The sequence below is a fragment of the Balaenoptera acutorostrata genome, chromosome 16 (assembly GCF_949987535.1).
Source record: "Balaenoptera acutorostrata chromosome 16, mBalAcu1.1, whole genome shotgun sequence".
Lineage (NCBI taxonomy): Eukaryota > Metazoa > Chordata > Mammalia > Artiodactyla > Balaenopteridae > Balaenoptera > Balaenoptera acutorostrata.
The window spans coordinates 65,209,213-65,234,677 of NC_080079.1; the positions used below are offsets into that span (position 1 = coordinate 65,209,213).

Here is a 25,465-nt window from a genome sequence, read left to right on the forward strand (position 1 = left end):
ACAAACAGCAGTTTAGTTATCCTTAACAGTTAATTTTTCTTAGCAAAAAAAAAAAAAAAAAAAAAAAAGACCAGTAAAAGACAGCCACAGTACCATACCAGGCAGTAAATGCATATGAAGAAAAAAAGGATTTTAAAATAGATTTTTATTTGCAAAAATAAAAATAAAACTAATCTGAATCGGGTTCCTTCTTCTTTCTTCTTGTCCCTTTTGAGGAAGTCCCAGATTCTGTTCTTCCTTTGCCATGCTCAGTTTGTTGTGTCATCCACTCTTTTTCTAGCTGTTTCAGCATGTCTGCAGTGAGGAGGCCTTGCTGCACCAATCTGGAAGCAAGGGATTTCTCTCCTGCACCAGGGCCAAGTGGTCCAGCAGCTTTACTCCCTAAAGCTTTGGTGCCGTGATTCCTTCTAGTTTGGCTCTTTACTGTTCCTGACAAACGGGACTGGCTTTCTGCTGATGAGTTCTGCAAATTCAGCAGTTTATGTGCCTCTGAAATTTTAATCAGTTTGGTGATGTTATGTACACCATCTTGGATAATGCCATCTAATTGTTTCTGGAGATCTCGAACAAGGCTGGCATCTGGAAACATATCTATAAACCGGTAGCTGGAAAAAAAGACATATTACATTATAGGAACAGCTCTTACCGCAGTCGCTGGACTAATCTCAATGAAGTAACTACATCTTGACACTGACTCATTCCAAATATTCTGTTTTTGCAAAACTGTGTCCAGTGCCTTTGCTCAACCTTTATTTCGGCCAACACACCTAAGGAAGATGTTGTTATGAGAGTCGGTCATTGCTCATATCTTAAATGATTCCAATATGCTCCCCTAGTGGGACATGCCCCTCCTTTGATAACCACTGATCTACAGCAGTACCTCTCAAATCACGATGTATACATGAGTAACCTCAGGATCCTGTTACAATGCAGAATTTGATTAAGCCTTGGGTGGGTCTGATAGTCTCTATTTTTAACAAGCTCCCAGTTGATAACAAGGCTTTTGGTCCAGGGATCACCACTTGCGTAACAAGGATCTAGGGGACTTTCTCACCTACCTATCTTAACTAGAATCATAAGAACTCCTTAAGTCATTTTTGGAATAGGTATAAACCAGGCTCAACTGCCTTAATGGACAATAAACATAAAATAGAGCACCCTGCAAATATGTCCCTAATTTGAAAGTGCAAAAGACCATCATGAAACCTTTGATTCGCCCTATTACTTAAAAAATGAGAGCACATACAGGAAAAAAATTGATACCTTAGCCACAGGTAAAGATCCAAGACATCATGGACAGCTTCAAGATCCATGAGGTCTTTAATATTCTTAGGTGGAAGTAACGGCCATTTAATATATCGTCGTAACCATGAGAAGGTCAGGGGCTCATTCCTGCTATACTGCCTGGCAAACTGAGAGAAACATAAGAAACGAATTTGGTAAAACAATCAGAATTCACTTCAGTCTGTGACCAGAAAAAAAACCAAACAAACAGCACAACAAAATGTTAACTGTGGCTATATCTCAATAGGCAGGCTGGTTTCTCTCCTTCTTTATACTTTTCTGTATTTTAGAGAACATTTAATATCTTATAAAGGTATTTTTTTTTTAAAAAAAGGATGATTTCCTTCTTTTTTCCAAAACCAGGGCAACAATATGTACATGAACTAGCTTTCCAGGGACTGTCTATTAACTTTTATGAACAATTAATGTTCTAAGTTCCAGGCAGACAGTACCCGAAGACTCTCATTCCTTCATGCAATAGTCCTATAGCTTCAAATATGAGCTTGTATTTTTTAATATCCTCCCTTATTATAAAGAAACTCTTTGAGGTGGCTTTGTGCAAGGTTGGTCATGAGTCAATCAAACTAGTAAAGTGACTGCCTCTTTACTAGTTATATAGTTTTGGCCAAGTCACCACTGTGCTTCAGCTTCCTCATTACCATAACACCACCATACCTCCTTCTTGAACCACAAGACACTCTTGGAGGATATGCCGCCTCCCAGACAATGCTAGGCATTATTATGCATCACAATATACTATAGGAGACAGAAATAAAACCATGCAAGAACTATCAAGCAGAAGTTTAAAATCTTTAGCTTCAAGGATAAGGTGACTTCAAATGGTTCATTTCCTAATTAGGGAAAATTATCTCTAAATACTTAACCTAAGCAAGGTCAATACTTTAGAGAGGCAGGGCAGTTTTCAAATAATTGTGGTTAAATAATGTTACAATTTTATTAATTTCAGTCTGGTGCATTCTGCTAGGTTTAATGAATGCCAAGTAGGACAGCCATGAAGAATGTAAATGTGACCACACTAACTTACTAATAAGCAGGACATGCCAAAAAGTTATCTTATAAAGGCAGTGGCTTTAATATTTTTGGCCACAAACAACTAATGGAAGCCCAATATGTAAAAGAGCTAAGCATGGAGCTGCTCAGAGACGGGGAGGGAGAGAGGCCCATGCAGGAGCCATGGAACACGTTTCAAAACAACTTCCTAAGGGCCATCAGAGACCATCAGTGGGATTGAGCTCCTTTATACTTCAGTAATAATGGAGATCAAGAAAAAAGAAATATCTCTAGATTTCACATTTTAATCTGTAAACACAACACGTAACAACTATTGACCTGTACTGTTCCAGACTCCTTACTCCTTAGTAATATGCTTCCGCTTTATTAGGGTAGCTGCTTGAAGAATGGTGTAAATGGGGTCAGGGCCATGGGCTCCAGCTCCATCCAGGCCAGTTTTTTAAGTTTAAGGCTTTGTTCCATAAACTTCAACCTTATGCTAGTTAGCTCTCTCACAAATGCCAGCTCTAAGAAACATAGAGCTGGTAATAGCTGGACACAGTAAATAGCTGGACACGGAACACCTCTGAGACACATTAAGGAAAAAAGAAAAAGGCAAGCTACAGACTAATTCATTGTAACATTTATGGGAAAGCACACCCACCCAACAAAAACTAGAATTTCTACTCATACAGGTATGTAGGCGAATGTAACGGAAAAGGTCTGCAAGGATACACAAAGCTGATAATAGTAGTTATGCCAGAGGACTGAGACTGAAGGTGGTAGCCCAATTTAACCTTCTCTAATGTTTTAATTTTGCTCACACAAAAAAAGTACTTATGTATTATTTATGTAACTTTAAAGTAATTTAAAACATAAGCTTATAAATAGATTTGATAAGAACAGAGCTAGTATGCAGAAAGCTAACAGCTATTAAGAAGATGGCAGTGAAACTACAACGATGAATCAGGAAAAGATTCGAAGAGGAGACCTTTGGGTTTAGTGGGGAGGGTGCTCCAAGCAGAAGCAAGAGGGAGAGCAAGGGCCCAGAGATGTGAGAGGACACGGCAGGAGATTGGAAGTTCAGCTTCTACTGCCTTTGCCTAGTCCCCCTGTTTGGGTGAATCTTGTGCTCATAAGTTAGAGATTTGTATCCCTACCCAAATGAGTTAAAAGAAAAGAGGCTGGAATCTTGGCACCAAATTCACACAAGACAGCCATCCCTGGCCCAATGCCTGATAGTTAAGAAAACTGAATACTATTGCCACTACTGACCCCAAAGCCATCTCCCTTCCAAAACATATTACCCAACACCAATAAGGAAAAAGTATATCATCAGGCAAAGACTCCTTTCCTCGAAAAAACTGTTTAATTATTTGTTTTATCTTCTTCAAAAAGGCTACCATATAAGCCCAAATACAAAGCAAGACTTCTCCTTCCCCCAAAATATTATCTGTAAGGAAAAAGAGCCATTTTTATTTAAGTTCGTACACAGTATCTCATATTAAAGGGTATTCTCTTATTTCTTTATTTTGAATAACAAACTATTGTTTGGGGAAAATGCATCAACCTGAAACAACTCAAAATATCACAAAGATAAAGGCTTACCTGTAACAATGAAGAACAGACAAAAGGCTGCTTCTTGTTGATAGGGGCTGTGCAGAAAACATACCTCACTCGTAGACTTAATGGAATATGCTGGATCAACTCTGCAGAAAATTTAAAATCATCCATATTGCAGACAAAATACTGCCCATCAACTTGTGAAAAGTCTACAAAAATATCCTGGGGGGGAAAAATATATTAAATTACTGGACTACCTAGCTGGGCATGAATAAAGTACTCAAGTCTATAAATGACAATCGCTTTAATCCATTAACAGACTTCCAGAAAGGCCTGCTTAATTCACTGCCTCCTCAAGCTAACAGACTTCCCCCATAGCCTGCTAGATCAATTCTGCAGAAAATTTAAAATCATCCATATTGCAGACAAAATACTGCCCATCAACTTGTGAAAAGTCTACAAAAATATCCTGGGGGAAAAAAATATATTAAATTACTGGACTACCTAGCTAGGCATGAATAAAGTACTCAAGTCTATAAATGACAATCACTTGAATCCATTAACAGACTTCCAGAAAGGCCTGCTTAATTCACTGCCTCCTGAAGCTAACAGACTTCCCCCATAGCCTTCCCGACCTGAAATACTCAGAAAATTCCTCAGGACAAAAGTCCCAAAAGATTTTGAGAGAAAGTTTCCGCTTTCAAGATAAACTTCATAAACAGCAACTTCACAAAAACAGACTATCCATTCATGTCCACAAGGTCAACCAGTAACTGTCTGACATACTGACCTTTTTAGAAAAGCGATATAAGAGTTTCTACTTACAATGAGGTTAGAAAGCGTTGTGTCAGGGAGATGGTAGGCAAACATTTCAATCTGTTCAGCAGTTGGATGAAGACCAGCTGCCTTTAGTAAAGAAAAAACAACCATAAGCTTATTTTTTTTTTTTAAGGATAAGTTTTCTTAAGTTATTTCAAGATAAGTCCTATATTCAGGTTAAGCTATTACCAAATGAGTTAAGGGACAAGAATTTGAGTAAAACAGAGAAAAGCATCATACTTTGCCATTTATTACCAACTGGGAAAGCTGAGGAGACGATTTAGTAAAACTAACCAAGTATACCCATTGAGTAATTAATCTTTTGCTTATATTTTAGTTATATTTCTGAAATCTATGATGACCTGACAGAGTACCACAAATAGTTTCCGGGGTCCCAATTCTCTCCACTGAACAAAAACGAAAAAGGAAAACCCAATCACTTTAACCAGGGCAATAAAACTGACATACATACATAAAAGAGAAAATGTCTAAATTGGAGGTCAGCTATCTCTTTACCTGTATATTTACAATGTTAAGAACTGCCCACAATAAGTATAAGCAAGAAAATAAGAGAGAAAAGGAATGGGAAAAAGAAAGAGGAAAGGAGGAGAGATGAGTCATGGGAGGGAGGAAGACGATGAACACAAGAAAGGAGCTACACAGGAGGGAGATGGGGGAGATTCATTATCAGCTGCACTCTTTTTTATTTATTTATTTATTTATTTATTTATTTATTTTTGGCTGGGTTGGATCTTTGTTGCTGCCCGCGGGCTTTCTCTAGTTGTGGCGAGCGGGGGCTACTCTTTGTTGCGGTGCGCAGGCTTCTACTCATTGCAGTGGCTTCTCTTGTTGCGGAGCACAGGCTCTAGGCGTGCAGGCTTTAGTAGTTGTGGCTCGTGGGCTCAGTAGTTGTGGCTCGCAGGCTCTAGAGTGCAGGCTCAGTAGTTGTGGCGCATGGGCTTAGTTGCTCCGCGGCATGTGGGATCTTCCTGGACCAGGGCTTGAACCCGTGTCCCCTGCATTGGCAGGCGGATTCTTAACCACTGCGCCACCAGGGAAGCCCTCAGCTGCACTCTTAACAAAAGCTACAGAAATGATTTCAACCACAGCTTTCCTCCAGGAACTTTTCCTTGCATTCTCTCATTTATATACCCTTTTACGTGGGGTCACTAAAATCAGATGAGCCTTAATTAGTGAATTTTCCAGGCAAGCTTTAATTTGTTAACAGTTTGTTTAAAACATGTACACTTCTGCCTCATTAACTACACTAAGCAAAATTTAACCCTGTCCTTACTGGTTCGAAGTTGTATAGCTTAATGCTATTTTTGCCCCCCACACACATTTCTTCTACTTCCAAGCTTCTCACAATTTTCAGTCTGCTGACATAGCTGTGTGCCCACCTGAAGCAACCGTGGCCCTATCCCCACCCACTGCTAGATTATAGGAAGAACTAAAGGAAAATCAGGTTTACTAAACTTGTTATATTATGGCTACATTTGTAAAATCTGAATCTTTCACTTGCATACCATTCTCTAACCAAGGGGTCTCTATTAGGCCTCTCAAAAGCAATAAAGCAGGGTTTTCTCTTCTTTATTTTTTTATTTATTTACTTTTTAAATTTTTGGCTGCGTTGGTTCCTTGTTGCTGTGCACGAGCTTTCTCTAGTTGCAGCGAGCGGGGGCTACTCTTTGCTGTGGTGCGCGGGCTTCTCATTGTGGTGGCTTCTCTTGCTGCGGAGCATGGGCTCTAGGCGCGTAGGCTTTGGTAGTTGCGGCACGCAGGCTCAATAGTTGTGGCTCGCGGGCTCTAGAGCGCAGGCTCAGTAATTGTGGTGCACGGGCTTAGTTGCTCCGCAGCATGTGGGATCTTCCCGGACCAAGGCTCGAACCCGTGTCCCCTGAATTGGCAGGCAGATTCTTAACCACTGCACCACCAGGGAAGCCCAAAGCAGGGTTTTCTTGACATGATTTTCATGGCACAAAATTTTCTTTTGCTTATTTGTTTTCAGGTGTCTGAGGCAAAAGTCTGGAAAGTAAGTGAAGGAAGGAATGACTGTCCTCCACAGAGAAGTAGCAATTACTATGTTACACCTTACCTTTATAGGCTCCACAGGCCTATTCAAAATTTCCTTTAATAAACTGAGGTCTTCTCGATTCATTGTTGTAACCTCTCCTTCTTTAAATTTTGAACTGAATCTACCAGCTCTGCCAGCAATCTGCAAGGCTTGAGAGGTGGTGATTGGTTCTATTTCTTTCTCTCCCTTTTCACTGATACTGGGCTTCATAAGGGAGTAAAAAATAATTCTTCTTATGCTCCTGGAACAGAAATACAAATGATCTCACAGACTGCTGTCTGAAAAACCGTCCATCATTTGATTCATTACAGAAATGCTCACTCTAATTCTAGTTTAGGCCTACTTGCAATATTGCCCACTGTTTACAAAGTAAAGTAAAAGGGTTTGTTGGTAATTCTTTTTCTTCCCTTTAGATAGCATTTTTTAACAACTGTGTACACTTACTAAAAATCATCATCAAATTATACATTTAAAATGGGTGAACCGTATAATATGTAAATTATACCTCAGTAAGGCTCTAGAAAATAACTTTTTTACAAATAAACCACATAAAGCCTTCTTAGGCTACTTTTAAACATTGACTGCTGTTAACGGCTTTGAATAGTTCTTTCATGCATAAAGGTACAGTTGCATTCATTCCCCGGAGAGGAATATTCAGGCTTAATATTGCTAACCCCTAAAAATAGTGGCTGGCCCTGCACGCCCAACAGGCACACACCCTTGTTGACTGAGACACTGAAAATAAAGTGAGGTAATGCAATAGGTTAGCAGTGGTAGGAAGCAGCACTCAAAAGTCCAAGTGTTATGTGATATTTTCATTTTATTCCCTCAACAGGTGTGAGCAAGATAAATCTCAGATCTATACTATAATATCCATTCTCCTAAACCAAAGTGTCTGGTCATTCTAATGCCAATTATAAGTTTTCTAATTTCCATCTAACCCACTGAATATCCATGATTATTAAAAACAGATTACTTACAAATTAAGTCCCATGCCAACTGCATCTGTAGCAACCAGGATTTTGCATGGATCATCAGGATCATTAAACTTTCTTGCCTGAGCAAGTTTGGTCCCTAAAATAGAAACAGTTTATGTTAAATCAGTATTCTCAATCTTTTACTACATCACACTAAATATATCTTGGAAACCCTTACCTCCTACTCTCCATTTTTATGGATAAAACTCTTATTGTTTCAAACGTATTTCTTTACATTCTCAAGGAGCCACTTATCCTTTATTTCTATTCCACTAAGTATACCCACAGAGAGCAACACAATCCTCTTATTATTTCTGAGGACACTTATCAATAGATTTCTGGTAATATTTTAAGAATATTACCAAGTTCATATTTTAATGACATTTCTGTAAGAAAATCATCAGCTCAACATTTAAAAATACAGTCTAATAATAGCAAGTAACAAGAGCTATAATTAAAATACTTCTATCACCACAAAGGTGACTAGAGAAATATTTATTTTATATGACCTATAACAAATTACACACCAAGCAACTTAATTCATATCTTTTACTGTGTTTTCTAGACATATCTCAACATAAATGGCAAAAACAAGAGATTTCATATCTTGTCATGATGAAAGCCAATAATTACCAGGTGGGAGACTGCCATATATAACAGCTGATTCCAATCCCCGAATTTCAATCTGTCGACTCACAGAATAAATATCATTCTTGCTAAAACAGACAATGCAGTCCCCAGGCCGAAGGTTGTCTAAAGATTCTAATGCGTGATCCAGCACAAAAATGGGGGTAAGCCTCTTATAGGTTCGAACCTACAATAAACGATATGATATTGTAAAATAACATACCTAACTCAGCTTCTTCTAATATTGTGAAAAACTCACAATCAAGAGTAGCTAGAGGGCTTCCCTGGTGGCGCAGTGGTTGAGAGTCTGCCTGCCGATGCAGGGCACACGGGTTCGAGCCCTGGTCTGGGAGGATCCCACATGCCGCGGAGCAACTGGGCCCGTGAGCCACAACTGCTGAGCCTGCGCGTCTGGAGCCTGACCGGCAACAAGAGAGGCCGCGATGGTGAGAGGCCCGCGCACCGCGATGAAGAGTGGCCCCCGCTTGCCACAACTAGAGAAAGCCCTCGCACAGAAACGAAGACCCAACACAGCCAAAAATAAATAAATAAAATAAATAATAATTAAAACAAAAAAAACACAAAAAAACCCCAAAACATAACATTGTAAAGCAACTATACTTCAATAAATATTAAAAAAAAAAAAAAAAAAAAGAGTAGCTAGAAACTGGTAAGTTCCAACTTTTTCAAGAGAAAATACAGAAAAACATCTATTTTGATATTATAAATGTTACCATCCATTCTCACTGGTATTACTAAATTAACAAAATGTTACAGAGGATTTCATTAATTTTCAAAGCACTTCCATATATATTTGATTTTTATGGCAACGTGCTAATTTCAGAAGGGTTATTAACTATTATTTCCCTTTTATGAAAGAATAAAATAGAGTTTAATAAAAGATCAGGTCTGATGAGGATTTTTCCAGTTCTAGCCTTCTGTGATTTGCCTAAAAACACAAAGTGAATAACAGCAAAGCCAAGACTAGAACCCAGAATTTCTTCCACTATATTCCACTATCTCTCCCTGAAAGCTGAGCACAAAACTAAAGTAATGGACCAATTTAAAAATATTTCTTCATTTTATTACAGAAGTCTGGAAAAGAAAACAAAAAGTAGGATTAAATGGAAATGAGTTGCTTCCTACTCTAGGAATTTGAAAAAGGGTATAAACTATCTCTACCAATCAGATATATATCAAAGTCCCCAATATCTGACATCTGAGACTTTGAAAATCACAAACTTTTGCTGGAGACTCCAACTTCCAACATTCCTGATTTATTTAATTCTAAAGAGTTCTGTTTAAACTCCAAAAGGTTTTGTCAAAAAAGATAAGGAATCTCCTTATACTTTTGGAGACTTAGGGTGTGACAGCCACGCAGTCAGAACTTTAGTTCATGAGGGTCAACCAACTATGTATGATCTAGTCAACTATGAGGAAATGAAGCTAATCTTTCAAGTTCTGATTTTGCCACCATCTGGGGCCTATGAAGCCACTGCCTGGGTACTCTGGGCTATTTGCTATGCCACCTTGAGAACAAAGTGTATAATCTAGTACCTCCACATCTTCCCCAGTTGTGTACATAAGCTCGGTAACCAGGTCAATAGCAGCAGATTCTCCACACAAATGGATTTCTTCAGCACAGAGTCCTGTTAAATGCAAAATTGGCATTTTTAAAAATTTTAAAGATATAAAATTAAATATGCAATACTTTACATACCAAAAATACTTTAAGTTTGCTTACCTTATTGCTTTACAACTTTACCAAGTGTTTTCATATTATCTCTATGATTCTAACCTCAAAACAAAACCTTCTAGTAGGCAAAAATTATCACCACTTTTATAAATCTTGGGGTTTTTAAATTGCTTTGGCCAAGGTTTTGAGTCTACTAGAGGATGAAGCCAGCCTGAACTAGAACCTGCATTTTGATGGTTAATACTGAACATTAGTCCTATACTTTTCTTTTTCAAATTAGGCTCCATGGAATCACTGAGGTGCCTCAGAGGCTGGGGGGCTGGTGGGTAGAAGAAACTCCAAGCTCCTTACCCCTGAGCATATCCACTTTCATCTATTTTATATTACAGGCTTTAGTGTATAGTCTTTGCTTACACAAAGAGTTCCTATGCTTTAAAATTTGAAAACACTTGCCCTACAACATGCTGATCAAAAATTCACTCCAATATCAAGCAGGAGAAATGTTCATTCATGTCTATGGACCTCACTCACTTGCAGGAGCCTATCCTAAAGAAGTAATAAAATGAATAAAAAGTTACGCCTACAAAGATTTTTACTGCATCATTAATCATAGGGAAAAATGTTCGACTCTTTGGGACAAATTACAACTGGTATCCCACATCCACAGGTTTCGCATCTGCAGATTCAACCAACCGCGGATTGAACGTATTCAATCCGCGTCTGGTTGAATTCATGGATGCAGAAGCCATCCAACTGTAAGGGATTTGAGCATCTGCAGATTTTGGTATCTGTGGGGGTCCAGGAACCAACATCCCACAAATACCAAAGGACGACTGTGTAGTACAGTTCTTCAATGGAGAACATGCAACATTAATATGTGGTATGAAAAAAAAGTCTATGAAACAACAGAACTGAAAAAAAAAGCAAGATAAAAATTATATATTCACAAAACACCATATACATGAGAAAAAAGACTGTCATGAAACACCAAAATGTTAATAGTGGTTGTGTAAATATGGCAAGATTTGAACACTTTAATTAAGTGATTATGCTAATTTTATCATAGAAAAAATGGACTTCCCATTATTAGAACAATATTTAGAAAATTAAAGCTCACACTTAGCTGACGTTTTTGTTTGATTTGTGTCAAAAGAGAATCTAGCTGCTCTATTTGGCAATGTCAAGCAGATAAATGCAGATAAATCCCAGTGCAGATGTCACAAAGCACAGGTTTTATAGCAATAAGACCACCAACCTAGTAGTGCTCTGGTCCAGGCCCATCCTCTGGCTGGATCTTTAATCATTTGAATTTCATCAATCACGGCCACTTCATCTTGAAATAAAAAGTTATCATGAGCAAGACAATCTACTTCAATAGTATTATAAACAAATCACAATACCAAAATTCAAGCTTTCAATACCACCATAATCATCATCATTACTTATTAGGTGCTTCGTTTCTGGCAGGCTTGTTCTAAGTGCTTTACAACTCATTTAATCCTCACAACAAATCCATTAGGTAAGTATCATTATTACTTACATTTCCTTTTTTAAAATTTTTAATCTCATCTTTTTTTTTTTTTTTTTTTTTTTTTAAAGATTTATTTTTTTTTATTGATTAATTGATTGATTGATTGCTATGTTGGGTCTTCGTTTCTGTGCTAGGGCTTTCTCCAGTTGCGGCAAGTGGGGGCCACTCTTCATCGCGGTGCGCGGGCCTTTCACTATCGCGGCCCCTCCCGTTGCGGGGCACAGGCTCCAGACGCGCAGGCTCAGTAATTGTGGCTCACGGGCCCAGCCGCTCTGCGGCATGTGGGATCTTCCCAGACCAGGGCTCGAACCCGTGTCCCCTGCATTATTGGCAGGCAGATTCTCAACCACTGCGCCACCAGGGAAGCCCTTTTTTTTTTTTTTAATTAAAAAAAAATTGTCTTTGGCCACGCCGTGCAGCTTGCGGGATCCTAGTTCCCCAACCAGGGATTGAACCCACGCCGTCGTCGGCAGTGAAAGCGAGGACTCCTAACCACTGGACCACCAGGAAATTCCCCTACATTTACATTTTACAGAAGAATAAACTGAGACCCAGAGAAGTTAAGTCACTGGCCCTAGTGTAAGATTTAAAACCGTGAAATTCAAACCCAGACCATCTCTACTGCACTGCCTCCCAAACTGAACAGGTTCAATTGTCCTATTTTCTGCAATCTCAGAGGCAGCCTGGAGAATCTGCCTAATAAGAACACATCCACACAGCAGTTGAAGTAGCTCCTGGGACCAAGGAGTAGATAACCCTGCAGTAAAATGAAGCGCCTCAGGAATCCAGACGGGTGTCAGGAGGAGAACCGGAGAAGAACGTGTAATTCCCTGAGCTCCAGCTCTGCTCCTTCTTAGGGGTTTTAAAGCTTATTATTATGGTAAAATAAATAGTGGCTCATTTTATTTTCTAATGCCAAAATGCTTCCAACCATATTATTTTATTCTTTTTAAGTCATATAAATTATATTTTAGTTTGCTTCCCAAAATACCAAGGATTTGCAAGGAGCATATTTTAAAAAAAGGAAAGATTTAATATGCCCACAATGACATTTAACAAACAAAAGAAAGCTAATTTTATACTGAAAAACCATCAGATTAAAAATTACTAGCATATCTGAGCGTATACAAACAAGATTAGAAAAGAGGGGGCAGAAGAAGGAATTTTGATTTATATGTGCTATTTTAATTTTTACAATGTATTACTTTTAGAATAAATGGATTTTTTTGAAAACTATCCATTTACTCAGAAAGTTAAGATTATTAAAATGAAAAAAGCAAGCTACCAAATAGTACATAATATATAATCCCTATTTTATTTAATATACACACCCACGATGCACACGTAAGTATATGCATACACAATACAAACACAATCTAGAAAATATACACCACAGGGTTAACACTTGTTGATTCTGGATGGGTGGAATTGGGAAATATTTTTTTTCCTTCTCTTTGCATTTATTTTTATGTTTTCTATAATGAAGAAATGATTGCCTACATAATAAGGAAAAAAGTTAATTTTCATTTAAAATACTTTCAAAACTACAGTACTTAAATAGAAGTTCTCTGTGGTACTATATGTAATAGTGAAAAACTTTAAACAACCTAAATATTCTTTAATAGAGGAATGAATAATTTTAGTCATAATATGGAATACTACATAACAATTTAAATGAATAAATGTGATATATATTCATGATACATATATATGTAAACAAGACTAGATCTAAAAACGTGTAAAATAAAAAGCAAGTTGTGGAGTAATAATGCAATATGATAATCATGTAAATGTTTTAAAACACACAATCCACAGTATTGATAGGCAATACATAACAGTGATACCAAAAAAAAAAAAAAAAGGGAAAGGTATATACCAAATATTTGATAGCAATTGGATCAAAAGAGGGGAGAGGAATTGAACTGGGGAGTGATACAAAGGAAAATTCATACTTATTGACATTTCAGTTCTTTTAAGAGAAAAAGGGAAAGAAATTCAAAAGCAAACATAAGAGAATGTTTGGCATTTTTAAGTAGTGGTAAGTCCTGGGTATTTGCTGTACTACTCTTTTCTTTGTCTCAATTTAAAATTTTTTTCACAATAAAAAACACATTCCACATGTTCATCCGAATTTTAAAATAAAAAAATACTAAACCATACAGTTTTTAAAATGGTATATACATACAAGGAGTTGTAACACTGCACATCTCAACAGTACAAGCAACGTGGGCAGCCTGTTTCCCATCTGGCTCTACTGTCACACGTTCTTCACCTGTTACCAAGTCACATAGCACACCCTAAGATGACAAAAAGAAAACTGGAATTATTTCCACCTTGAAAACAATAGCAAAAAGAAGTTTTGGATGTTTAATAGAGTATTCTCTCCATTACGTCAAATTTATTTGTCTAATAGTTGAAACAAAATATTCCCAATCCTGTAAAAAAAATTTTAATAAGAAAATAAAAGCCACTCTCTTATACAACCTAAGTAAACTTGGAAACATCTCAAATCAGCTAAATTCTCAGGTAACAAAAGCATGAGAAATTGCAGCAGTTTCACTTTTTACCTTTGTACTATTTCAATAGTTTCTGTACCATTTTAGTTTATTAAAATGAAATTGTTTCTATGTTCAAGAAGAATATTATAAATAAAATTTAAGAATATAAAGACCTCCTAATATACTTCTTTGAGAAGGACCAACATCAATGCTATGGTGTATCTGAGTTACCAACCACCCCGGTCCACTCAGGACTGAGGGGTTCCCCAGGATGAAGAACATCTGGTGCTAAATCAGGGAGAGTCCAGGCAAACTGGAACAGCTGGTCTCCACAGTGGCCTGAAACTAATGAGGAAACATCAGACATATCCAAACTGAGGGACAATTTACAACACAACTGACCTGTAGTTTTTCAAAATGTAAAGGTTATGAAAGACAAAGAAAGACTGAGGAATTGTCCCAGATTAATGGAAACTAGAGACATGACAATAAAACACAGGGGGAGACCCTGAACAGAATGCTGGGATCAGGGCGAGGGTGGGGTGGGTGCAGACGGGGAAATGGAGTGGTGGCAGTGTTATAGTACAATTGGCAAAATTTGAATATGGACTGTGGATTAAATAATGGTATTCTATCGATATTAAATGTCCTACTTTAAATGAATATCCTGAGGCTATGTAGAAGAAAGTCTTTGTTCTGTGGAAATACTTTAAGTATTTATGAATAAGGAGGCATTATGTATGCAAATTACACAAATTATACAGAACATAATAAAAGAGAATGCAAATCACCTACCAAAACGGGTTAATCTTTCATTATAAAGTCATAATAAAATAATGAACTAAAATGTGGCCCCTTTACTGAAATGATGCCTCAGACCACAGGGTATTCAGTCCTTTTCTCAGTCTTTATCGTTAGTTCTAGTTGACAGCATCAAAGGTCTAATCTTAAAAAAAGGTAAATTGAATACAACAGAGTAGGTGGGTAACTCTGAGGAGACAAAGAAGGGGTTCAGAGGGCATTTCCTCTATATCAATATTTTCTTTTTCTTTTTTTTTGGCTGTGCCACATGGCTTACAGGATCTTAGTTCCCTGACCAGGGATTGAACCCGGGCCCTCCGCAGTGAAAGCACCGAGTCCTAACCATTGGACCGCCAGGGAATTCCCCAATAATATTTTATTTCTTAAAAAAAGTTTAAAAAAAAAAAAGTATGGCAAAATATTAGAATCTGATGGGAGCCGGGTAGTGGACTCAGGTTATCTAAATGTTATTCCCTGCATTTCTCTGTATATGTGAAATATTCTGTAATATTGTATTTCACTCATTCTAATACACACATTTTTTCACATTTTAGTATCTCTGAAACCAGGATACCTCTTAACAATGGATGGCATGTCAGAATTCAGTCAGCAGCATCATCTTCTTTCTCAGTTTTACGTAAAGTAACAGTACATCTTACACTTGATGGCTTGTTAGATGCAATGCAATATGGCACTTTTTGTTAACAGTAAATTACTACATCCCCCTCTACCCCCTTCACTCTACTCTCCCCCAAATTAACAAGAAAAAGAGAGAATATTTGGTAATATACTAACAGCAGCATTACTCTTTTCGAAGATCTCATGTGCCAGTAATTTTAAAGGGCCACAATATACTCCAGATTTTGCTGACAAGTATTTCTGGATTGCATGATAAGTCTTTCCACTGTTTGTGGGACCTGAATGGAATATTATCTTCCGCTGTAAGGCTCTGGCTTCTGGGTACCTAAAACATGAGTAGGTAAACAGCTTAATTCCATTAACCTCAAAATCCTGGCAAAGGTATTAAATGAAAAAAATTCCAAGGAAACATCCTCTTAACATTCATAAAATAGCATCTTTGAAAAATTAAATGATGAGTTTCATATCCACACTAAAATGACTGCTTTCCAAGAATAGCATTTACTAACTAGGGGACAAAAAAATCCAAATGCAAATTAATTTATTGGATATTCTTGCCACTGTACAAATCCCCTTCCCCAAGAGTTACCTAAAATAAGTTTAAACTGCTAACAGCTCCAGAGATTTGTCCACTTTATTTCCACAGCTCTACATATGCCCTATAAATAAATATTCCTAGGCTTCTGAATTTCAGCATTTATTGTATACAATAAAATGACTGAGTCTTCTGCTTCTGGCCATGAGCACTTGCCCTCTCACCATAAACAAGTACAAAACTGGACAAAATATATACAGCAGCTGCCTGGGGACACGGACAGGAGGCAGTGCAGGACTACAAGCCCCAAAAGAAAGGAACACCTGAGATGAGCCCTGCTGTGCCCCGGTAGGGCACAGGGAGGTGGAACCCAAGCAAGGTAAAATAGTCCCACTGAGCTGAGCAGTAGAGATCAAGTTCAAAGCTGCTGAAGCAGCTGGAATTTGAAGGCCAGAGTGTGAAAGAGAAAAAAGGGCGCAGTAGAGGGGGTGCCTTGAAGCCTGTGTGGGAGTTCCTTGGGTCCTTGGCCAAGGGCTGGGCTGAGCATGTGCAGGGCCTAACAGAGGACAGCTTGCTAAGAGTCTGAGTGGAAAGTCTCAAAGAGGTGGCAAAGTGCTAGGAGATGCTGGAGTTCCAGCCACAGTGGTGGTGGGGAGAGCTCATTAATAGCGTATTCAGCCGAGACACCAGAAAGGCCACACCTGAATTGTAAGGATGACACCCTAAAGGGCTACTCTAGATCTGCCCTAATAAAACCTTAAACCAAACCTGATTAGGATTCAAGGGGAGATACCAGTTAACTGCCTGCCAAAACTGCCCACTTTTCTAGAGAAAACAAAACAATCTAGACAACTTATGATTTATCATCCAGCATACAATAAAAATCTATAATGATCACTAATTTCCCAAGATTAGAAACTGAAAATTTCAAATCCACAAATAAAGAAACTAACCAGTTAGGCGGTATTCTTAGGTCACTGATTTTACGTAGATCATCCTTACATTCCAACACAGGAAATATCTGTTTTGCATGTCTCAAGAAAAATGGAAATAAATCATCCACGTGAGCTGGAAAATAAAACATTGTATTAATATGTGCAATCTAAGTGTTACCCATAACTGAACTGAATGAGAACTTTACTCTTAGTGAGCTAAATTAAGGGGACATCGCCAGAATAAACAGAAAAACCCTAAAACAAGGAACTCCATCCTTTCCTGAGATCCTGCTTTGTCTTACATTTTCCTCCTTCCTTCACTTATATTTTCCAGGAAAACAGAAAATTGGCTTTCAACAACCATGTTCCACTTCTTCTATGCAAACAGGTAAAGATCAGCATTGATGAAAGTTAAGTTAAAAACAAAGAACCTGGGGGAATTCCCTGGCAGTCCAGTGGTTAGGACTTGGCACCTCATTGCGAGGGGGCCCGGGTTCGATCCCTGGTTGGGGAACTAGGATCCGCAAGTGGCATGGTACGGCCAAAACAAACAAACAACAAAAAACAAAGAACCTGGGAATATACATTAGAGAGAAGGCCTGTGGTTACTGAAGAGAAATACAGGTGCAAGTATTTTTTAAACTACAGAGACCACTAAGAGACAAAACGTGAAAGTGAATTGACTCCTCAGCAAGAAGTTTCCACACCTTAGTGGCTCTGATGAGGGTGGGGCTGTGTCCAATTCTGCTTTGTGTCCAGGTTCTACCTCAGTGCCTGGCCCAGGGCAAAAGTCTAATAGTCAAATACATAAAAATATAACCAAAGCCAAACTGCCTATGGGAACAAAATAATGATGTTCCTACATTTTTTTCTTTTATAGCAAGAGCTTTGTCCTAATATGAGGGAGAAACAAGCCAGTGGCAGAAACAGATGGAATCTGTTATGTATTAATTCTGTCTTGTGTGAGAGTTTATTTCACTGTAGCCTATATTACTACATAGTGAAGAGCAGATAATGACAGATCAAGACCCCAGTCTTCCTCCAGCCTAAGACATACGGGTGATTTAATAACCAGTTCAGGGACCCACTATAAAAGCAAAAGGACCTAGAAGGCCTCCTATGAAAGCACTGAATTATTTACAGAGGATATTAACAGGGCTTATTCTAAAGCAAATAAGCCCTAACTAGAGAAATAAACATAGGAAGAAACAGAAAGTATGCTCAACAGGATTTTAAAAAGTCTCTAAACACTTGCCTGCACTGAAGCAAATATCATTCAAAATAATGTGAATGTCCACATCCAGGGAATGAGACTGCATGATATAATTTCTAAAGCTTATGAAAGCTTGGTGGAAGAGACGAGCTGTGGGAAACACAAAATCAAAATAGGTAGGATTTAGTTTTCATTTAATTTCTCATTTTAAAAAATACATATACACATCACACCTAACTCCTCAAAGTGTCTTTTTCTTTTCTTGTAGTACAGCTGGCTTGTTATGATCTGGGCTAAAACTGATATTCTAGTAGAGCATGAAGGAAAGCTGAACACACAGCTCCCTTGCCGTGTGTCTGGCTCCCCAGGTGCATCCTGCCGAGCTCCTGCCTGGAGAGAAGCAAAAGTCAGGGACATTCTCTAGATTACAACTGTGTATTAATACGTATGTCCAGGCCACACTAGGTCCCACACAATAATGACAAAGCTGTAATCTAAGCAGTAATGTCTCTAATGGAAATCTTATTAGCCTTACCATCGAGTCCATAATCAGCACTCAGTTTCTGAATTTCTTTTCTCTTGTAAAACTTATCTAAGATCTTCTTTACTTCATCTGGAAGAAAGATATAAAAATTTAACATATGTTTAACATTTGTTTTCCAGATAGAGAAATGCCCAAAGAGCAAAAGAAACCTGAAGTCGTAACACTCAAGGCAGCAGTCTACTGAGTGTTGCAAGAACTTGAAGGTTTTAGTTGATCACAAACTCTTTGTAGTTTAATAGTGTCTAGAAAAAGTATAAGGTCAAACAATGCAATATTCCTGTAATACTGCAGAAGACTAAGCAAGGTGCTACAGGATTAGCATCACCCCTAGCCTCCATCAGACCACTTTTAGATAACCATGTTCTGTTTTGTTTACTTACAACCATTCTGAACATCAAATAGTGAGCAGCTAAAGGTATCTAGAAAGATAACCAATACTGTGAGGGCCAGATCATTATGCTTTCATGTGAATGACTAAAGGAGCCAGGGATGATCTTTAGCTTGAAGATGATTTTAGGGAGAACAGATTATACATATTTTGTTCTAGATGGCATAACTAAAGTCAGTGGGAAGTGAAGGAAACAGATTTCAGTGTAATTTATACAAGAACTTCCTAATAATTAGAACAGGGAAAAGGGGTTGCCTCACAAAAGTGCCAGCTCCTTGTCACTGAAAGTACTCAAGCAAGGCTTAGATGACTGTATTTCAAGGGTGACAGCAGATAAATTACTGTGCTATAGTGGAGGTTGAATTAGATACCTGCTGAAATAACATGAGTCCCTAATTTTACAGGTGAAAATACTTTAATCAAGCTGAGATTGTATTAACAGTGCACACGTTAAAACACTACTGCATTATTCTGTAGAGATAAACATTTTACTAATCCAGCCATACACTCTACATTTCTGGGAGGCAGGCTAAAACTGATACAGTCTTTGCTCATGAAACACAGAAAGGCCAGGTGGCCTGCATTTTCATCCAACCACAACACACACACAACACTCACTGAAGAAATTAAGCCTGAATAAAGCATCTCACTATCAAAACTTTGCTTTACAGAATGAGGGAATTTCAAAGTCGCTGGTTTAGCCATTAGGTTTGCCCACAACTAAATGTAAGATGCATACAAATACATCTACTATCACAGGCAGCTATCCTGATATTTCTGGGTCTCTGTTACTTTGTACCCAGTGGTTGCAACAGTTTCTTTACAATAGGGGAAAAATCAGTGACAAAAAAGGCACACGCAATTGCTCGGGGAAATTCTGCTGACCTATAAACTCAATACAAACTGAAGACATCACATTTATTAGAATTAATCCAGTTTCTGTAACTAATACTCCAGTGTTATGCAAGAATTATGATACTTCACTCAATTTAAAATGCTTCAGTAATATGAAGTTTCTCATGCTAAGTGAAAGAAACTAGTCAGGAAGGCCCACGTACTGTATACTATTTATATGAAAGGTCCAAACAGAAAGAGAATGTGGATTAGTGGTTGCCACGGGCTGGGCAGAGGGGACCGGGGGCTAGGGGAATGGGGAGTCACTGTTTCTGGGTATGGGATTTCTTTTGGGGGTGATGAAAATGTTCTAAAATTAGATTATGGTGATAGTTTCACAACCCTGCAAATACACCATTTAATTACACTTTAAATGGATAAACTTTATGATATGTAAATCATATTGTACAGCTGTTTTAAAAAATGAATACTACCCACATACTAAAAGTGAAGTTTCTCTGTATCAATACTTTCTTTTATCTAAAATTTAAAAGATAACTGCAAAAACATTAACACAATGGAAATAGCACTGAAGAAAACTTAATCTACAACAGAAGTATATGGAAACATAGTTTTGTTTTTCATAAAAATTAAGCTTTAACTGTCTCATTGTTCTTTTTAAAAATTATTTATTTATTTATTTATGGCTGCATTGGGTCTTCATTGCTGCGCACGGGCTTTCTCTAGTTGTGGCTAGCGGGGGCTACTATTCGTTGCGGTGCGCAGGCTTCTCACTGTGGTGGCTTCTCTTGTTGCAGAGCATGGGCTCTAGGTGCGCAGGCTTCAGGAGTTGTGGCACACGGGCTCAGCAGTTGTAGCTCGCGGGCTCTAGAGCACAGGCTCAGTAGTCATGGCACACGGGCTTAGCTGCTCCGCAGCATGTGGGATCTTTCCAGACCAGGGCTCGAACCCGTGTCCCCTGCATTGGCAGGCAGGTTCTTAACCACTGCACCACCAGGAAAGTCCCTGTCTCATTGTTCTTAACAGAATGACCTGATTTGGGGATCACAGTTATTTCTCATTGAAATTAACGGTGATTAAAGGAGACTCTAGATTTCAGCCACAGTAGAAATGACTCAGTACTACAACTTTTAACCAGTTAATAGCTTTCTTCCAGCTTCCTACAATGGGAGTTTGGGATTTAATAACAGGTTCTCTTCTAAAACGTAAATGTACCTCACATGAGTCTTTACACAGAAATGATCCACTTTACTCACTCCACGTACATCTCGATGAAGAACAAAGTAGCTACTACTAATGGTTGGGACTGCTTAAACCTTATGATTTACCCATTTTGTTAAAATGTTTTAATTCGCTTGTTCCACTGTACTTATCAGTAATTAACTAGAAGCCCATTTCTTTTTTTTTTTTTTTTAATTTTTATTTATTTATTTATTTATTTATTTATTTATTTATTTATTTATGGCTGTGTTGGGTCTTCGTTTCTGTGCGAGGGCTTTCTCTAGTTGTGGCAAGTGGGGACCACTCTTCATCGCGGTGCGCGGGCCTCTCACTATCGCAGGCTCTCCTGTTGCGGAGCACAGGCTGCAGACGCGCAGGCTCAGTAGTTGTGGCTCACGGGCCCAGCCGCTCCGCGGCATGTGGGATCTTCCCAGACCAGGGCTCGAACCCGTGTCCCCTGCATTGGCAGGCAGATTCTCAACCACTGCGCCACCAGGGAAGCCCTAGAAGCCCATTTCTTAATACATCAAAGTTCTATGATCACTTGAGGGTTGGAGAAGCAGGTGGAAAGGTACAAAACTCAACCTCTTCAAAACAGAATTGGAGGGCTTCCCTGGTGGCGCAGTGGTTGAGAATCTGCCCGCCAATGCGGGGGACACGGGTTCGAGCCCTGGTCCGGGAAGATCCCACATGCCGCGGAGCAACTAGGCCCGCGAGCCACAATTACTGAGCCTGCGCGTCCGGAGCCTGTGCTCCGCAACAAGAGAGGCCGCGGTGGTGAGAGGCCCGCGCACCGCGATGAAGAGTGGCACCCGGTCTCCGCAACTGGAGAAAGCCCTCGCACAGAAACGAAGACCCAACACAGCCATAAATAAATAAATAAATAAATAATTTAAAAAAAAAAAAAACAGAATTGGAAACGCCAAAGTCACAGTGGAAACACAGGTGGAGAGAAGTGATCAGAATATATCAGAACATCTCTAGGATCCAAAAAGGAAAGGGAGAATCAATCCTGAAGAGACTGTACCAAAGACCACCTAGTAGTGGCATTTAGTTTCCACCCCTTTAATATTACAACTAGTATTACCACTCTTGTTGAATATGAAGAAGTACTGAAATACTGTTCTAGTAGTGGCTGAACTCATGATGAACCTTTTGTATCATCACAAAGGGAATTATAAAAACTAGTACTAGATTTACTGAAACTGCCCCTATTGCAGCAGACAGCTGCATTAGGCCAAATGCCTCCGACCCTTCTGCATCTCTCTCAGGTGATGGCTGTGAGAGAGGACTATTCCCTACACCCTCAAATGTATCTGTACCTGATACACTTACATCAAATTACAATGACTTCGTTAGGCTTCTGTTCTTTCTTAAGGTTCCCCTTGTAATCAACAGCATGATTCTCATCCAGGAAGCTAGCTGTGCTCTGGTCAGAAAAGTGTCGCCTAATACCCTATGCAGAAACTGTCTCCATAATCTTGACCCCCTTAGCATTACACCGTAATTCTGTACTTCATGAATGATTTGCCAGAACATACCAATCCAGGTGTTTTGACAAACAAGCTTCCCCCAAAACTCTGACTCCAGTTCACTTCACTAATATGGAGCTGAGTGGCTTCAACCCTACGAATCCAAGTTCCAATCTGCATCTACCCATCTACCACTACTAGCATCTATGAGGAAACTACCACAACCTGTCTCAATTAATCTGATACCTTCCCTAGGAGTCACAACTGCTAATAAAATTCACCATGAATATTATTTGTTGTTGTCACATCCTGTAAACATACCAGTGATCAATCAAAAATTAGAAAGAGATCATGTGAGGTGCATCAATCACCCATGGTCAGCCAGGGCTCACCTAGCTTACCTCAGTGCCTGGGTGCTACCTTCCTCCTTCACTGTTCCACTTGAGATCACCCAAAACTTCCAGCTTAGTCAGCTGTCCAAGAAAGGGGAGGGCCACTCTGCCATCAAAGGTAGCTGCACTTCATTGTTAGAACTTCCAAACACTTAAAAATTCGTAACAGTGCCCAAAAGATTTCAAAACACTAATCTGGTGGGACCAGCTGATCATGAGTAAAAATACATCCAAGGAATTTTACACCAGCTATTTTACACCCTAAAGAAAGAGAGGCTTAGAACCTTTATTTATACGATAACCCAAAAATACGTATTTTGTTAAATCCTCACATCAACCTATGCTATATAGTTGGGATAGATTATTTGGGCTCCTAGGGGAATAGTTTCCCCAGTTTCCACACATCACAGATTCTACTGCAGGGTAAGTCCATTCTTCAAATAGCAAATGTTTACAAGTGATACTAGTTTACATTTGTTCACCCCTTTACACTTTTCAAAGTGCTTTGCCCAACACGTTATCATGACTTTCACAATCCAGAGATGTAAGCAAAGAAAATATTATTCTCATTTTACCATTTGGGAAATGGAGAAAAGGTAAGTAAACTGTAAATCGGGCCAGTCACTTAAGTGCTGTAATGACTATCACAAATATGCACCATCTTTCTACTTGTAGTCAATCGTGTTCACATGGCTAAATGTGTTACAATCAACCAGAAAAAAATACATACATACATATAATATAGATACATATACTTATATACATATATGTATGTGTTACAATCAACCAGGAAAAAATACATACATACATATAATATAGATACATATACTTATATACATATATGTATGTGTTACAATCAACCAGAAAAAAATACATACATACATATAATATATATACATATACTTATATACATATATGTATGTGTTACAATCAACCAGAAGAAATGTATATATTATATATATGTTTACATAATATATAAATATTATGTATGTGCTACTGTGTGACTAGATAAATATCTGTCAGTGGTAAAGACTGTCTACTTCATAAGAGTTACTGTAAAGATTAAATGGGTCACTTGCTTAAAACAGTACCTATCTCTAGCAAACACTGAGTATTAGCCATTGTTATTCTTAGAAAAAGAAAAAGAAAATGGAATTACAGAGGTATTCTAGGCAGAGAGAGTATCATGTGTAAAAGCCCTGGAGCACAGTGCACATTTCATCAGTTTGACTGAAACAAAGAGAGTGGCGCGCAACAATGCTTCTCCAACAGGTACCCACGCCAGATCAGGCAGGGATTGAAGACCCTTTTAAACTGGGAACAATGGAAAAACATTAAACAATGTTTTTCAGGGGAGCAATAGGATTAGATCTTGCCACTTGCTGATGCTAAGCGATTCCTTTCCCTCTGGAGCCCCGGATGACCAGGGAACCTACCACCTTTGGTGAGCACACCCTGATCATGTTCTACCTTGTAGTACAGTTGGTCATCCATAGGTCCTTCCTCCCCACGAGACTGTAAGTTTCTGGAGCAGAAGAGATCTGGATGTGAGTCTGGTTCCTCTTGGCAACCACCATACAGCCTAACACAGTGTCTGGTTTGCGTAGGTACCCAGTCAATGACAAAAACTCCTGAAAGAAATCTTCCTCTGGCTTTTCAATGCCTCACTCCCTTGTCCCTTCTCGGAGCAATAGTTCTGGGTAGCGGGGGAGGAGAAAGAGTACGCTAGAAATCAGTCGTCCACCTAACGACTCAAAAAAGGTGAATCGTCCCATCACAAGAGGGCTTAAACCATTCACAGGACAACAGTGAAAGAGAGAAAGCCATTTCTGGGGCAGCACATCAAAGGATTAATCAGACACAGTCCCAAGCCGTGAGGGGCTCACACGCCAATAAGGGAGGCAGACACTGACAGGCACGATGACAACGCTCGAGGGGACCTCGGGTCTCCAGGGGAAGGGCGGGGGGGGGCCGGGGGTAAGCTTCTTCGCGGGCCCTGCAACACCACCCGCGCCGCCCTCGCCAGCTCCTGCACTCACTCTTGTCCAGAGGGCGGGTTAGCTCGGCCCCGACATCGCCGTCCGCGCTGCGGCCCTGCGGTTTCACAGTCAGCGGCACGAACAAGGACGTGTTCGGAGCTTTGGAGCCTCCTGAGGCAGAAGAAGAGGCGCAGGCAACGGCAGGAACGTGCCCCAGAGTCCCAGGAAAGGGCCCAGTGTGGGCGCGAAGGGCAGAGCAGACGGCTGCCCGGGGGCCAGGCTGGCGCCCCGGGGGAAGCCGAGCCCACAGCAGGGCACACCGGGGGAAGGACATTGAGACCGCAGGCTCGAGAAGAGGCCGGCTGGAGCAGCCTGCGGACACGGCGGCGGACAGTGACGCACAGCGCCAGT

General features: G+C 39.3%; 2 protein-coding genes across 5 annotated transcripts in view; both read right to left on the reverse strand.

Moving 5' to 3' along the window:
- HKDC1 (hexokinase domain containing 1) overlaps positions 1–708 on the reverse strand; it is a 59,878-nt gene extending 59,170 nt beyond the window's left edge. Inside the window, exon 1 of the mRNA XM_057531353.1 lies at positions 647–708. The gene's annotated coding sequence lies outside the window, so the exon portion shown is untranslated. The remainder of the gene's footprint in view (positions 1–646) is intronic.
- On the reverse strand, positions 128–25,465 carry SUPV3L1 (Suv3 like RNA helicase). Of its 4 annotated transcripts, none has more exons than XM_007167770.3 (15): positions 25,115–25,464; positions 18,739–18,816; positions 18,246–18,353; positions 17,009–17,123; positions 15,677–15,845; positions 13,768–13,879; positions 11,307–11,384; positions 9,913–10,004; positions 8,362–8,542; positions 7,732–7,825; positions 6,773–6,992; positions 4,684–4,764; positions 3,904–4,080; positions 1,264–1,412; positions 128–605 (listed from the first exon to the last, which is right to left on the reverse strand). In XM_007167770.3, the coding sequence occupies exons 1-15, from the start codon at positions 25,386–25,388 to the stop codon at positions 170–172; spliced, it is 2,364 nt and encodes a 787-aa protein (XP_007167832.2). In that variant the 5' UTR covers positions 25,389–25,464; the 3' UTR covers positions 128–169. The 4 variants fall into 4 exon arrangements, with proteins under 4 accessions (XP_007167832.2, XP_057387338.1, XP_057387339.1 ...); XM_057531355.1 differs by lacking the exon at positions 25,115–25,464 and adding an exon at positions 24,546–24,919; XM_057531356.1 differs by lacking the exon at positions 128–605 and adding an exon at positions 678–767 and having other exon boundaries at positions 25,115–25,465.